The 15,145-nt window shown below is 37.2% G+C and overlaps 1 protein-coding gene across 5 annotated transcripts in view; it reads left to right on the top strand.

Annotated features, from left to right (window-relative positions):
* Positions 1-15,145, top strand: part of SUCO (SUN domain containing ossification factor) — a 41,004-nt gene that overhangs the window by 13,756 nt on the left and 12,103 nt on the right. For 4 of the 5 annotated variants that reach the window (XM_080407323.1, XM_080407324.1, XM_080407322.1 and 1 more), the window contains exons 3-15: positions 558-659; positions 1,113-1,258; positions 4,568-4,708; positions 4,889-5,039; positions 7,008-7,128; positions 7,356-7,480; positions 7,970-8,037; positions 8,727-8,834; positions 9,988-10,093; positions 12,000-12,020; positions 12,255-12,310; positions 13,330-13,421; positions 14,147-14,212. In XM_080407323.1, the coding sequence (XP_080263449.1) occupies positions 558-659; positions 1,113-1,258; positions 4,568-4,708; positions 4,889-5,039; positions 7,008-7,128; positions 7,356-7,480; positions 7,970-8,037; positions 8,727-8,834; positions 9,988-10,093; positions 12,000-12,020; positions 12,255-12,310; positions 13,330-13,421; positions 14,147-14,212 (1,303 nt within the window). The remainder of the gene's footprint in view (positions 1-557; positions 660-1,112; positions 1,259-4,567; positions 4,709-4,888; positions 5,040-7,007; positions 7,129-7,355; positions 7,481-7,969; positions 8,038-8,726; positions 8,835-9,987; positions 10,094-11,999; positions 12,021-12,254; positions 12,311-13,329; positions 13,422-14,146; positions 14,213-15,145) is intronic. The other variant, XM_080407325.1, reaches the window with a different exon arrangement.

Here is a 15,145-nt window from a genome sequence, read left to right as displayed (position 1 = left end):
TGTGGTTTTTTTTTTTCTCAAGTGTATATTCTTTTTTACTTTGTGAATTCACTGCACTTGATTGTCAATCTTTAGTTGTAAAAGAAAAGGTTGCTTTAAAAGGTTACAGAAGACTGGTTCTGCTGATAAGACTGCTGTAACTGAAATGTGCCAAGTGTTATTTTTTAATGGTGGTCTGTTGCAAAATCAAATTAGAATTTCTTTTTTTTCTCTTCCTACTTAGGGCAGCAAGGAGATGGGGAGGATTTGTCAACCTAGGGCTTCATAGCAGATTGATTATCTTTCCTAGCACACAAACAGAATGATTTAAGACAATGCTAAAATGGTCTTTCCTGTGAAGATTTAACTGAATTGTCTTAACTTGCTGTAGTCATCATACAGATGAGATTTTACATGTACAGGGGCAGTGGCTCAGAAGGTTCATGTAGCTTAACTTGTTGATATTTTAGTGGTTTTAAAGGTAGTATTATTCAGCCTGTACCAAAGGTAACTCCTATTATTGAATAGAAGGTCTGTGTTACAGCATACTTACTGTTGTTTTACCTTTAATATACTAGGGGGAAGAGGCTGGTCCCAGACTGGAGTCTGAGCATGCAGACTCAAGTACGCGGAGTTACTCTACAGAAGAGCTATTTGATGACTTTACAAAGTCTGACCAGGCAAGACATTTTTATTTCATTCATTGTCTCCGTACATTCTTCAAATGCTTCTTGGATTTTGGACTCTTTCATTTTGGTTATCGAAAGCTCATAGTAACCATCTATTGCGTTTTGCTTGCACGCACAGTTGCTGTCAGACTCATGTTTCCAATGAAGGAGAAAATGTGTGAGCAAACAGATTTTGCATTTCCCATGTGCATAAGCAATAATAAGAATAATTAAATATTTGTAGGTACTAACTAATATTTCCAAGACAAATTAAAATTAGATGTTATAGGTATGAAGTATCTCTTTTATAAAATAAAACACCTTCTCATTGAGAAGATTTATTCCTTAACTGTCTTGCTGTCTGGTTTGCAGGTTCATTGATGACAGAAATTGGATCTACTGAACTGTTAAAACTCCCTACTAGATGGTGTAGTTTTGAAAAATGTGTTTGTACTGTTTTCACAGACTGCAGAAATGGGTGAAGCAAGCCAGCCTGATGTTGAGACTCCACCTTCAGTAGACTTAAATGAAGCTTCGTCTAGCATAGTTGCAAGCACTGAAAACATTTCCAGTTCACCTACCTCAGAGATACCTCCAGTCTCGCAGCCCCAGTAAGTCTTTTTTTTACTTTATTAATTTTTTTATTTATTTTATTGTCTTGGACTTTGAGAGAATATCACTTTCTCTGTTGTTAGAAGGGTTACCTCTTTAGGTTTGGTAGGAGTAAGGCTAGACTGCTGCACGTGGTTCTTTTGCTGTACTTTGGTTTATCGTGTCAGTGCTAATGGAGTAAATGCCATCATTTACTTAGTCTAGTGGATTAAGAGTTGTGTACTTGCATGAAGTGTCATCCTATTGCCATTAGTTTCTAAGCTGCTGTTATGACTGGAAAAAAATACCCGATATCTTTTATGTGCTAGGTAATCTATACTATAAAAGCGCACAGGTCTTCACCATGAGGCATTCTGCCCTTCAGAAATGTGCTTTCACATCTATGACAACAAGCCCCAAGGCTGCTTCGGCAACGGTCTCAGCTTTTGGTTAAAAAAGAACTTGGCAGAATTTTATTCTAGGACTTAAAACAGCGCGGTCCTAGATAAGTTCCGATATTAAAAGACTTCTGATGAAATAGCATGTTTTAGTATAAATGTAACTAAGACCGTTTGCTTTTCTAGTACTTAGTGTATTGCAGAGCTACCTCTGCTGCAGGCAGTCTTCAAGAGTTGATGTGCTTTTGTTTCCCTTCTGTTGTGGAAGGCCGTGCTATCAAATGTGAAATGTAGCCTGGATATTCATATGTGTATACTTACACTTTCACTAAATTCTCGTAGGCTTTTTAATGTATGCTAAAGGGAATATATTATTCTGATTATCTGCTGATAAAGATTTAATATTTTGGTAGATAAAAATTCAGCACATGAAAAATGAAGTAGACTGCTCTTTTGATGTTCAGGTTTTTTAAGAGTCCAGTTTTTCCTGTGTAGCAAATTGAGTCTCTTTACCTTAGAAAAGGTCAGGAAATCTTGTCTGCTGACTGATATTGCCTAGTCTGCTAGGGCTAATGCTTAATAAGTAAGTTTAATTGCAAGTCTTCAAAAATCAAGCTTCCCAAATACACAGTTTTTATAAAGCAAAGCTGGAATGTAATTTTGCTGTGTTTCTTTTTATAGCTTTTGTTGACTACTGTACAGACTCATTTGTGTAATGTGTTATAAGTCCTACTGTTGTCAGGTCTAAGGAGGAGATTCAGGTTGTTTTCTTTTGAACATTCAGCTCGGTATCTTGTAACTGTTGAAAACAGTCTTGCTGTGTCATGGTTGGGGAATACTAGAACAATGAACTCTGAAGTCTCAAACTATGAAACAAATAACAATGGAAATTTGTTTTGGAGCATCTGCTGTATTAGTTAACAGTTGGTAGTGTTCTGACACTAGTACCATTTACAAGAAAAAAGTGTAGAATTGGTATAGGAGGAGAGGTGCATGTTTATACGTTACTTCAAACTTCAGTTCAGCTTTACATGGTAATAGGTGGTCTTTTTTTGTACAGATTAATATCCAAAAGAGCTGCGGTCCAACTCCATACTTAAACAAGATCTTTGAAAAGATTCAGTTGCATTTTTTTATCCTTAATCAGCATTTTTCCTGTTTTAGGTACTGATTCCCATCCATGTAACAAAGTCCAGCTCCCTTAGGTGTTACCAGTCTGCTATCCCAGCAGGACCTCCTAGTCAAAATATTCTGGAAGTAATTTTATTCCAAACTATTTTTACTTTGTAATGGTTCATTATTTTTTTTAGGATAGCATTAACTGTAGCTTTTCTATCCAGACCTAATCTGGGGAAAACATCTTAAAAAATAATCTGAGCTTCTCTTCTGGCTGCAAGTAAAGACAGCTGCTATGCAAAGTAAGCTTGGTAATGCACTTTAAAAATTAAGGCAAAGCTACTAACAAATGAAAGTACCCAAAGGAGAGGGAGCATTACATCTTTTAGCCTTGTGCTACTCCCCTTCTGCCAAAATTAGTTACTTGATGCCATTCAGGTACACCCTGACGTCAGGCTATTTTTAGGTTCATACTTGTCCCCTATTTTATTCAGTTGACAATTATTCATACTGTCATCTATCCAGTGAGATCAAGAAAATGTGAAGCTTAAGTGTACTGCTGAACCTGTGTTACATGCAGAGCTGTACTGTGTGCATCTCAGATGTGTGACTTCTGGGGCATTTGGAGAAACTGCTCCCTGTTTGTAGCTAATAAATTCTTGTATTCATAGTGTTTGTTAGATTTTGCTACATAGCAAAAGGTCTTGAATGCCTATGAGTATTTTGTTTTATACTGTGGGAACTTTATCATGTGAAAGGTAATGAAATTGGCTCCCTGGATTTGTTGCAGCTGCTTCTGTTGATAATTGTAGCAGTCGGAGAAGCAGAAAAGATCCCCTTTTAAGTTGCTGATGTACTGTTTGTGTTTTGGCAGCTCTGTATCATGATACTGGATTAACCTAGTTTGCTGCTGACAGTGAAGAAAGCTTATGTTGAAATTTGGGAGGCAGAATAAAGCTTTTAGTCAGATCTGCTTTATAACCTTCTAGATGAATGTGAAAGTCATCGTTGTACTGGAGAGGAGAGGACAGTCACAGAAGTTATAAACTAAAGTTATTATTATCTGTCCGTTTTCTCCTCCCCACCCATGTTGTTGTTCTGAAAGAACATGTAGGGAGGCTTTCTTTTCAGTTTTTGCCTTAGAATTTGTCTGATGTGGTGTGTTCAGCCTTTCTGGGAGAGACCAAGTAAAGCAATAGGCAGATTACCTAGTTTGGGCTGTTGATGTAGCTTGGGTAATGGTCTACTGTTACTACATTTTCATTACACTGATTTTTTTTTTTTTTTTCTAATCTAGAGAAAGGGAAGTCTGGTCGGCTGTACTGTATATCATTATGCCACCCCTTTTCTCCTCTAGTTTTAGCCAAGTTCTGTTCTGACTGCTGTCTGTTGACTTGGGAACATTAGGAGCTCTTAGTGATGGAACTCGGTCTAGTGTTTGATTCCTTTGTTGAAAGGGAAAAGAAAATTGCTGGCAGTCAGGTTGAAGCTGTTCAGATGTGTGTAGTGATGATGGGGGGAAAAAATTATCCATTGCAGTGTTTGGTAAGATGTTAGATGAGAATTGTGGGAGACGAGAAGGTAGCTTTGAGTTCTTTTGCTGGCACAGACAGGCTGGAGAAGGAAATCCTATTCTTGCACGGGTACAGCTGAGAATGCAATTCCATAGGTAAAGCATACTTCATTCCTCTTAATTATTTCTGCAAGACGGTTGCTCTTTGAAAACTTAGAAATATCTTTAGTTTTGTGGCTGGTTATCAGGGCTGCTTGTATTATCAGAAGGGTAAAAAAAGCATGTTATTTCTTTCCCTTCAGTGCAATAGAAAATTCCCGTGCTGATACTCCTGTAGTCAGCTCTAGTGAAGCTGAGCAGTCAGAACCTGACTGTGATATTGGTGGGACACTTGAGGCTGACCCTCAGAGTGAGCCTTCCTCTTTTGTCAGTCCACCAGAGAGGTGAGTATTGAAGCAGGTTGTGAGTCTGAATAATTTAAAAGCAATTGTTCTTTTCTGTCCTGGCCTTGCAACAAACATTTGTGTGTGCTTGCTTATCTATGTGTTTGTGTGTGTGTTTAATATTGCATATGGCTGAGCATGTGATCATTTTATAGGTCCTAATACTCTTTTAACTTTCAGCCTTGCAGGTCAACATATAGAAAACATATCATCTTCGCATGGCAAGGGAAAGAAGACAAAATCTGAGTTTGAGTCAAAGGTTTCAGCAGCTGAAAAGGGGGCAGATGAGCAAAAATCTGCTCTGAATGCCTCAGAGAACTTAAAAAGAGAGGTAAGCAGTGCTGATGTCCACTCAGTACCCCCAGGAGCCTAATGCCACCTGTTAGGTTATCACCATTGTTAAAGGTGAATGATGTCAACTTTTTTCTGATAGCCGCTGTATAAATGCACAGCCTTCACATCTTGAGCATTGTGTGGTTCTGATACTGCCATCTCAACAAGGGTGTAATAAATGGGGAAAAAAGGGCAGCAGGGTCGATCCATTGGCACAGAACAGTGTTTCTGAGCTAAGTTTCTTTAATTACAAGACTTGGGGAAACAGACTAAAACTATCTGGAGCAGAATCCAGCAGAAATGTTCTTCATGCAACAGTTGGTTAAGCTGGGACTTCTGCAGGATGCTGTGGATGCTGGAGGAGTTGCTCGGTCCAGATAAACTTGTAGAAGAGAAGTCTGAGGGTTGAATCTTGACTGAGTCGGGAAGTTCCTGAGTAGCAAGCAGATGGCTAGAGGCAAGATGACAGTTTAAGGAAATACAAAATGGTGTGTGTTTATTCTTTCCCAGATATTTTATTTGGCCACTGTTGAAGTGGGATACTTGGCTAGGCAGGTCTTCTATACTTAGTTGTATGACTGTTTTTGTGCTTTTACCATGAGGCACACTTTCTGAAGCTTATGTTTTTTTTAAATAGGTGAAAAATGACCAAGGGCATGACAAGACAATTCCATTTTTTTTGCTCTTTTAGGATCACATTTACTTTCACTAACAATTTGGATAACTTTTTTTTTTTTAAAAAAAAACAAACAAAAAAAAACCAAAACAAAACTGAGAAGTTTTTCTCAAGATTATTGAACGAAGTACAGTGTACCTTAAAATAATTACATGCAGTCAGGAACAGTCTTTTAAAGAAATTGCTATAAACAAATTGATGTAAACAATCATTAAAAAATTTAAAAAGCCAAGATTTTCTTAATGCTTTAAACACTGCAAATTAAATTATTATGGCATTGATCTGATGTCATAATTAAACAAGAGCACGATTTGGCATTGCTTACTCAGTTTTTTTACTTCCCACTTCCGTCGTAGCTCAAAGTGGATCTTCTGTCCTGAACTTTCTTGGGAGATTTTTATTTTTTTTAGGTCCTCTAACGTGTAAAAATATGTTGGGATATTTTTTTGTGTATGCCACATATACAGTTCTATTGCAGTGTAGTGATGTGAAGATTTCTGTTGTTGCTTCTGTCCAGCTATGTGGGTTTGCCCCTTTTGAGGGCTTTCAGGTACAGAAGTCTATGTGAAATAATTCTTGCTTTAAGTGCAGAGGAAATGTCAACCTACAAAACAGTCATTGTGGAAGCTACCTGTAAAATGTTGTTTACTAAAATAACCTTTAGAGTTGAAACTTCTAGCAGAAGCTCTTCTCCCATCTGGTGGCGTGCTGGAAATGTGTTTGTGCAAAGGAGAAATTAAGACTTGACATAGTTAAGTCTAAGTTAACTTAAAAGGGTTGCTGCATTGTCAAGTAGGTCCAAAAACATTATTTATTTGATCATTAAATAGGACGTTTTAAAATAATACCTTGCTCTACTGTTTTTTGAGGTGTTCAGAGACTCCAGGGGACTCTGGAGTTCCATCGTGTTGGTCACAACACTTGTATTTGAAGCTTTCTGCTACAGGGGAAACCTTTTTTTCCACAGAGAGAGGAAAAGTAAAAATCATGAGGAAAAAGCAGACATTTTTATGAGACAGAATGCTTGTGTTTTACTTAAAATGTATTAGTTTAGCCACAAAAATTACCAGCATCACAGTGAAAGAATGTGTAATTCTGGGAAGAAATAGTCACGGGTTTTTTTCTGGCTTGTGAGTTTACCTTGGCGCTAAGCTGTTCCTTTTCAAATGATGTGTCTGCTATTGACTTGATGAGACCATACTTTGCTGCTGCTTTTTTTTAAGCACTGAAGTTCATCTTTTTCATCATTGGTACTGAAAAAGTCACAATTGGTGGCTCTTTCTTTTGTAGAAAGACTATAAGAAAACAGGAGAAATTGACCCTACATCAGTGATAACTCCAAAGGACCCTGGAGACATTCCAACATTTGATGAATGGAAGAAGAAAGTCATGGAGGTGGAGAAAGAAAAGAGTAAGTTCAGGATTCATTGGTTTGGTCTAAATACAGACCACTTTCATTTGTGTCAGATTTGATTAGTGAAACGGTCTCATTTTGGAACGCAGCCTGGAACTTCATTTTCTTACTAGAACTACATAATTAATAGCATTTATTATATAAAAGCAGTGAGCAGAAGAGTCCTGAAAGTGAAAATGCTGTCTGTGTGGTTTATTATAGTAACAATATTTTCTTCTACCTAGGTCAGTCAATGCACCCTTCTGCTGTTGGTGGGCAGCATTCCACAAAAAAAGTCCAGAAAAATAGAAATAACTATGCCTCTGTAGAGTGTGGTGCCAAAATTTTGGCAGCAAATCCAGAGGCAAAGGTAAGCATTTACTTATTAGTAGGGTGCGTTATTTCAGTTTACTGTTATGCAAGAAGTAGTATGAAGTACACTTAAAGCTGAATACTGATTTCTGAAGTAATTTTTTATTTGTATGCTTGGGTTTATTGTGATTTTTTGAATTGTAAAAATGGAACATAAATGATAATCTGTCCCTTTTTTAAGAGGGATTGCTATAGAGAAGTTGATGTCTTTTTTTAAGTGAATTTGGAAAGGGGAGCAGAATCTACTCACTACAGAAACTGAACAACTGAACAAAGTTGGATTAAGCAGCTTGCTGTTGTAGTTAATCTGTGATTGCCCCAAAGTAGTGTGGCATACTGTCTCTTGTATATTATTTTGGTTGGAATGTTATGAAACTTGGTATTATTAGTCTGCGTAAGTAATATTAAACTGATTTGGGGAGAAGCCCTTGGTGCTCTGTTAGTATCTACCATGCAATTTAAAATACTAATTCTCTTCTTTATTCAGAGCACTTCAGCAATTTTGATGGAAAACATGGACCTTTATATGCTAAATCCTTGCAGTACTAAAATCTGGTAGGTGACTGAGGTTTGTTTGTGTGACAGGAGTGTGGTTATAGTTTTCCATTGGAGTGGAATGGGACTGTCTGTATCCTGTAGGACTGACTTGACCTGTGTGTGTGTCAGGACCTTGGACAGATTGAGCAATAGATGCTTTATTATGTCTCCCATAGAATTCTGTCTCTGGTATTAAAAAATAAGATTAAGGGGATAATTTTATTCACTTTAGTATTTGTAGGTTTTGCATAATTATAGTCTTACAGAAGAGAAAGCACTGAGTGTTCAAGTAAAGATTTTGGTTTCTTTCCCCAGCTGTCAAGTGATCTATAATTGTCAAGACATATATAATTGACATAATAAAAATCAGAATTTACCATACACTAACTGGTATTTCAGGTGTGGTTTAAATGAGGTTTGCTACCCTTGGTTTTCAGTTCTGCAACTTTCTTGCATTTGAGTACAAGATGGATGAAGCTTTTGTAGCTGCAGGTAATATCTAGAGTTACTAAGCTAGGTATGCAACTAAATATCATAGTGATTTTGAAAGGAGCAATAAATGATGCCTCCGTACTGTACAGTGTTTTTTGTAGTGTTTTTTTATACCCAGTGAAGGATGCAGTAACGAGGTAAAGGACTGAGTACTTTTAACTGCAGAAGGAAAAGTGCATTATATTTTTTTTAACATTTCCTTTTTTTTCTTCAAGGTTTGTTATTGAGCTCTGTGAACCAGTCCAAGTAAAGCAGCTTGACATTGCAAACCATGAATTATTCTCTTCCACTCCAAAAGACTTTCTGGTGTCTATTAGTGACAGGTATGGTATCAAAACCCACCCTTCTGAATGAAAAATGAAATAATTATTAATGGATGACTTCATAAAACACAGTCTGTGTATGTTTGTTGTTACGCAAAGTGTAATGCATTGTGAAATCACATGAATTTTCTTTGTGTGTGTATATTATCAGTTGCTAGCATATCTTTTCCATGTAAAGGGCAACTGTGAGGTCTTGGAATATGTGGCTTGAGTTCTTTCCATGCTTCCTGTATTGTTTTCTTTGCCACCTGAAAAATGAAAATGAAAGATTTTTGTTGGAAAGTAGCAGGGAGGCAGCGGAAATCACACAGTAGCGAGGTAGTGGATGGCACATTATAAAAAGAACATTCCTGAACAAAATGCCACTGGAGTTATGGACTGTCTCCTCCCTTGTCATTCAGTCCTTTTTCATGTAGCTTATGCTGTCTTCAGTGCTGAACTTGGTCCAAAAAGCCCCCCAATTATTTAAAAAGAAAAAATAGTAGTACGCTATTGAAGAATTGGAAGGGGTAAGAATACTACTGGTTGGCTGAATGGCTGGTTAAAGGTTGGCTTTATCATGTTTTAGGTGGTGGTGTACTCCCACTGCTTTCCGGGAGTGAGCAGGCTGTTCTGATGTGTGAAAGAGAAGACATTTGCACAGTGCATCAAACCCCCTCGCTTTCTTCTTCAGTGCTTAGTGTGTAGATTCTGATTTTCAACGCTTTGTCTGTTGCCTAGTTCTAATTCTTGCTTTGCTCACAGGGGTTTTGTATGCTTTTTTTTTTAATTATTTTTTTGCTGCTTGCTTACAACAATATTTACAGCCTATCACTTAGGTGTCATGTTCTTAAATGCTCATATGAGGTGACTTTTTTTAGTTCCAGAAACTTTACTGGAGGCTGGCTGAATTTCAGTAATTGGATTAAGTATAGGGTTTTGTCCTTCAAGGGCTTGTGCACTGTTTTAAGTATGTGAAGAGGTACTGCAGAGATTTTTGTGTTGAGACTAGCTTTATCTTGCAACTCTTCTTTCGATAAAGAACACATTGCTGCTATCTTGCAACTGAAAAAAAAAATTATTTTGTGAAAAGGCTTTGGGGGAAACTTCAGCAAATGTTGGTAAAAGATGGGTTCTTGCATTTCATTAGCTGACTCCTTTGTTCCTTTTCTAGGTACCCAACAAATAAATGGATTAAATTAGGTACTTTCCATGCCAGAGATGAGAGAAACGTCCAAAGCTTTCCTCTGGATGAACAGATGTATGCAAAATACGTTAAGGTAACTTAATGCTGCAAAAGCATCTGCATTTCTCAGGAAGGAAGGGTTTGCTGGGCTTGCCCTATATAACAGAGACCTTTCCAGAGAAATGTGTTATCAAAGCATGCTTTACCATTAATTGCGCTAGTTTCATTAGTGGCCCTAGTGTGGTTGCCACGTACTAAACCTCTTGTCACACAATCACAAGTATGTTGCCTTCCTCATAATGGTAATTGAGGGGATCTTGGGAAGCGCCTGTTACCTTGTGTCCAAGTATGTACTTAGTTGGTACCTGAATTAAGAAAAATCCATACAAGTCTAGTCTGTTTGACGTAACCAACTGTCCTCTGTAGAAGTATTGACCTGTTTTGTCTCTTGGCTGTGCCTGCTTTGTGTGCATGTGTGTAGATACATATATATGCACACTTTCTGGAGTATAGATTAAAATATGCATATTTCTTGATATTTTTGTGCTCTGTTCTGCCATACAGTTTTAAGTGAATCTGAAAGAGAAAGCATTTGAATTGTTTCTCATCAATAGACTGGAAATGCAGTTATTCAATTTTAGCTGCGACTCATGCAAATTATTTAGGCTTACTGCTACTGGAGCACTTGCCATGGTCTTTCTGCCTTCAGAATAACTTGCAGCAAGCTGTCTTTTCTCAGGAGACTCAAAGAGAATAAAACTCCATAAATAATGTGGTACTTGGACTGGGATAAAAGCTTTTGTGAAAACACGGGGACATAGCAGAGGTTTAAAGTCAAATAAAATACAGAACATTTAGGTCCTCTCCAGTGATGTGTTACCTTGCAATTACGGTGCGCCCCCAAAAAAATAAATAGGTTTGTGCTACTGAATTACTATTTGTGCTTACATGAAGAAGTAGCTATGAATGATAGTTATCTAACTTCTCTACTCAGAAATTCTGCATGAGTCACAGGATAAATATTTCATATATTTTAAATTCTGCTTTCTGGCTGAATTAATGCCTTAAGGTAGCTGGAATCTTGCTTGTCACTGAAGTTCCAGAATTGCACTGCATGCTTCAGCATGTAATTGCTTGGTGAATGCAGTGTTCCTTCTGCCTTGAATAATGTAGCATGGTAAAATTTTCAAAGGATTGTTCTTGTGATGTTTTTACTTTATAGCACAAAAAAGTAAGCAAGTTCTGAGTGTGCCTAGTCTACAGAAGAAGCGTTCATACAATTTTTCAAAAACTTTTGATTTTTGAAGTGCCTTAATGAACTTGTATCAAAAATAATGGAAACTTTTGTGTGTGTTGTAGTTGTAAATTAAGCGAATAGTTCTCACTTGCGGATTATTACAGTCATTCATTAGTAGTGTCTACGTAGTGCTATAATAGATGCATTCTATGCTTGCAGATTAATTTAGATTAAATAAATACCAGTGTGTAGTCAAGTTCTCACTAGAAATACATGGATGACTGAAGCTTCCAGTTGTATCATCAGATGCTCTGTTTTCTTCCAGTAGTATTTCTATAAATTGAAGCATGTTATATTGAACTTGAAGCAGCAGCAGTACATAGAATGCATGCTATGAAGGTTTTTTCCTTTCGAGTAATTTTCTGTAATCTGTGATCTTTAAGGGGGGAAAAAATACACTTAGTGAATTTAACGTACTTCAGTATTCTGTCTGCAATTATGCTGCCTAGAAAAACTGAATAACTTTAATTAATAAAACACTTGTTGCATGTTACCTTCTATCTGCAAGGTACAAGGGCTAAATGAAATCTTGCTGCCTAAGGCAGATGAAGTAGTATTGCAACTTTATCCTTCATAACTTGTCTTAGGCACTTATAGTACTGAATTGAAAACAACAAAACTCTAGTTGCCTGTGGCATGTGTTCAGCCTTTGTACTGACATTTCTTTTTTTTTTTTTTTCTCTTTTCCTTTCTCTTGCTTCAGATGTTCATCAAGTACATAAAGGTTAGCAACCTCTTCTTGTGGAATGATGAATGCATGGGGCTTGGGGTGTTCTCTGCTGCAACTCAGTACTTTAATGCATGGCAAGAACAAATCTTTCAGTCTTTTCTGTTATGGGCAATTTACAAATCTCTTGAGTTAATAAGACTTGCAATTTCAAGACTGGATGTATATATTAAATGAACTCTTGATTCTGTGGGTCTTTGGAGTTTTATTTAAGTACATATCATTCCTTAGGTGGAGTTGATATCCCACTTCGGATCAGAACATTTTTGTCCCTTAAGTCTTATAAGGTAATATGTTAAGTGTTTTGCTTTGTCTTTCCATCTCCTTACAGCGAGGATTAGTGCGTTTTAATAGTAATTGGGCAATGAATTCTAGTTTTCGATTTGTTTATTTGAAAATCTGGTGACTTGAAGTAGGTGCCTGACTTATCCGCTATGTAGCGGGCTTTGCATCTGTTTCAGAAGCTTTGAATCTTTTGATTTGATTCTCTAGTATGGAAGGAATTGTTTGTGTTTGGGGGATGTGTGTGTTAGGAAACAGGAGCATGAACAGTGTTACGTGAGGACATGAGCATCTCAAGGCTGACCAAGCAAAACAGAACAAGTGGTGAACTAAAAAGAACTGGTGTGGTGAGTGCTTTTGGGAAGCTGCTGTGTTGCATGGCACCCCTGATACATAGTTAGTAATGCTTGGGACATTTAAATTCTAACAACGTTGTGTGTGTGCATTTTGGAGAATATTCAGTCTCTGTACTGCTCCTAAAAAAACCAAACTGATTTCAGTTCTACTGTCAAAGCTATGCCAGGATTTGAACCTGGGAACTCTACAAGTCAAACTACTTTTGGTTGGCAAGACTGCTTTAAATTGGATTGATTTGATTTTATTTTGGCAGAGTAGGTCAAAGAGAATGTAGTACGCAAAGTGAGGTAGTCATGAATATATACTCCTAAAATGAGTCAAAGGTGAAGCTGAAGAGGAGGAGTAAGATCTCATTAAGAGCTTAAGGCAAGGAGGTCTAGGTATGAGCTCAAGTTAAAGAGGAGGAAAAGTTGCTGGAAGTACTAGAATTAAAAACAGGATCTTGTTTTGGTGCAGACTTGAAGGTATGTGATGGACTCTGGATATGAGTTTGGGGAAAAGCGGCATACCTGCTGCTTGATCTTGTGTTAATGAAGGCAACTATTGCTTACCTGATTTGCTATGTGTTATATAATGTTAATACTGCTTGTCTAATTACCAATTATGTTAAGTAATTACAGGACTAATAGACTAATACAAGGTTTTTATTTTACACCTTTGTTTATAGGGTATTTGGTACTAGCATGGTTGAAGAGTATGAAGAAATAGCTGATTCTCAGTATCAGTCTGAACGACAAGAACTCTTTGATGAAGATTACGGTAAGCAAATAATTTCTGCATTTTTAGCCATTCAGACATGTTTTGTGCTAGTTTGGTGGCTTGTTTCCTGCATATGATAAATTACTTGTCTGCCAAATTTACTCTTTAGTCTTGCTGACTATTTTGGTGTTCGTAGGCTTATCCAACAATCCTTTTAAGTTTTAAACAGTGGTATAACTTTGGAGAGTTAATTTAAAATGCTAGCAATAAGTTTCTATTTCACTTGGCAGGCTAGGCAATATCTTCATGTGCTGACAGCAGTAAAAGGGTAACTAAAATAATCAAAGCAGCTCACGTTGAAGCAACTATATTCTTAGTGTCGATCGCCCTTTTCCTGAGATTGTATGATCAGTGCTGCAAGCAGTTGGGAAGGTGCTTATTTCGGCTTGCAGGCTTTGTGTTTAAATAAAAAAATATGAAAACACTTATCTCCAGCCATCACGAGGAGGTGGGGGGAAAAACCCCTGTATGAAGCTCAATGAGCTGTTTGCCTTATCTATGCCATGAATCCTGGCAAAACTGAAGCCTGAACCTCTTTGGGTTTCTCATTGCTTGGAACTTGACATTTCAGTATGTAATCTCTGACCTTTAAGTTTATTTCTGTAGTTTTATTTTCACACTGTCAAACTGACATAGTTGAATGACATGTTAAATCTTGAGGTTTATTTTCTTTGCCCATGATACATCTAATATTGGCAGTCATAAGTGGTGTTCTTTATCCATAGATTATCTATTGGATTACAATACAGGGGAAGAAAAATCTTCAAAAAATCTCCTTGGTTCTGCTACAAGTGAGTATGGTTGATTAGAAAAACTATGGCTGTGCTGAAACAAAACAAGCTAATTGAAAGTGGAATGACATTTTGTCATGCAGCAGCTATGACTTCCATATTTTTCTGCTGAAATGATTTGTGTTTCCTGTTTAACTGCATATGAATAAACAGTAACAATTTTGAAGTTGAGGTATCGTTCTTAGTGTTCTAAAAATAGACCTTTCCAGCTCTAAGGATCACTCTTTTTGAAACTTTGCTTTCTGTACTTAAGGTTTCTGAGCACTTAAAACAGTATGAATGTTATAGGGGGCTGTAAGTAACCAGTACTAAAGTGCTGTAGAACCTTAATTATTCAAAACTTGGAAATCTGTGCTTAATTGAAATGCCTTATTTATAGGAGGCAATATAAAGATTTACTTTGTACAGCTTGAAAGGAAGAGATGGAGAGCACTGGTTGAGACTGCTTTATGTAATATTGTAGCTTCTGTGTTCTTCCTAAGACCTATCCTTTTTTAGAGATAACTAATCGTTCTTGACTGTGTCTTGTCTTTTTTTCATTGGAAAAGCTCTACGTGTGGGGTTTGTTTTGCTAAGAATACTTCAGTTTTAATGGCATTCTTAACTGCTGAATTATTTATGATAGTATCAGCTGCCACACCAGTTCTTCTAAAGCGCTCTTACGCTGTCCCACTCTTCCTTCTGTCCCAGTTAGTGAAGATTTGTTACCGTAGTGTAGACTTGCACTCCAAATGAATGCTGTTTGGGCTCAGGCTTTCCTTTCATCTCATAATGGATCAGAGCTGCAGAGTTCTTCGTCACTATTTCTTAGAACGTAGAGTGTCGCACAGCTTAGTGCAGTTTTCAGAAGGGAAATACTGGAAAGGCCAGTTGATCTCTAGATGCTATCCTCCCACTGAGGAGAGAAAGCGGTATATTCTTTCCTGACACTAC

Source organism: Falco punctatus, assembly GCF_963210335.1.
Source record: "Falco punctatus genome assembly, chromosome: 11".
Classification (NCBI taxonomy): Eukaryota; Metazoa; Chordata; class Aves; order Falconiformes; family Falconidae; genus Falco; species Falco punctatus.
This window is presented reverse-complemented; position numbering and strand designations above follow the sequence as displayed.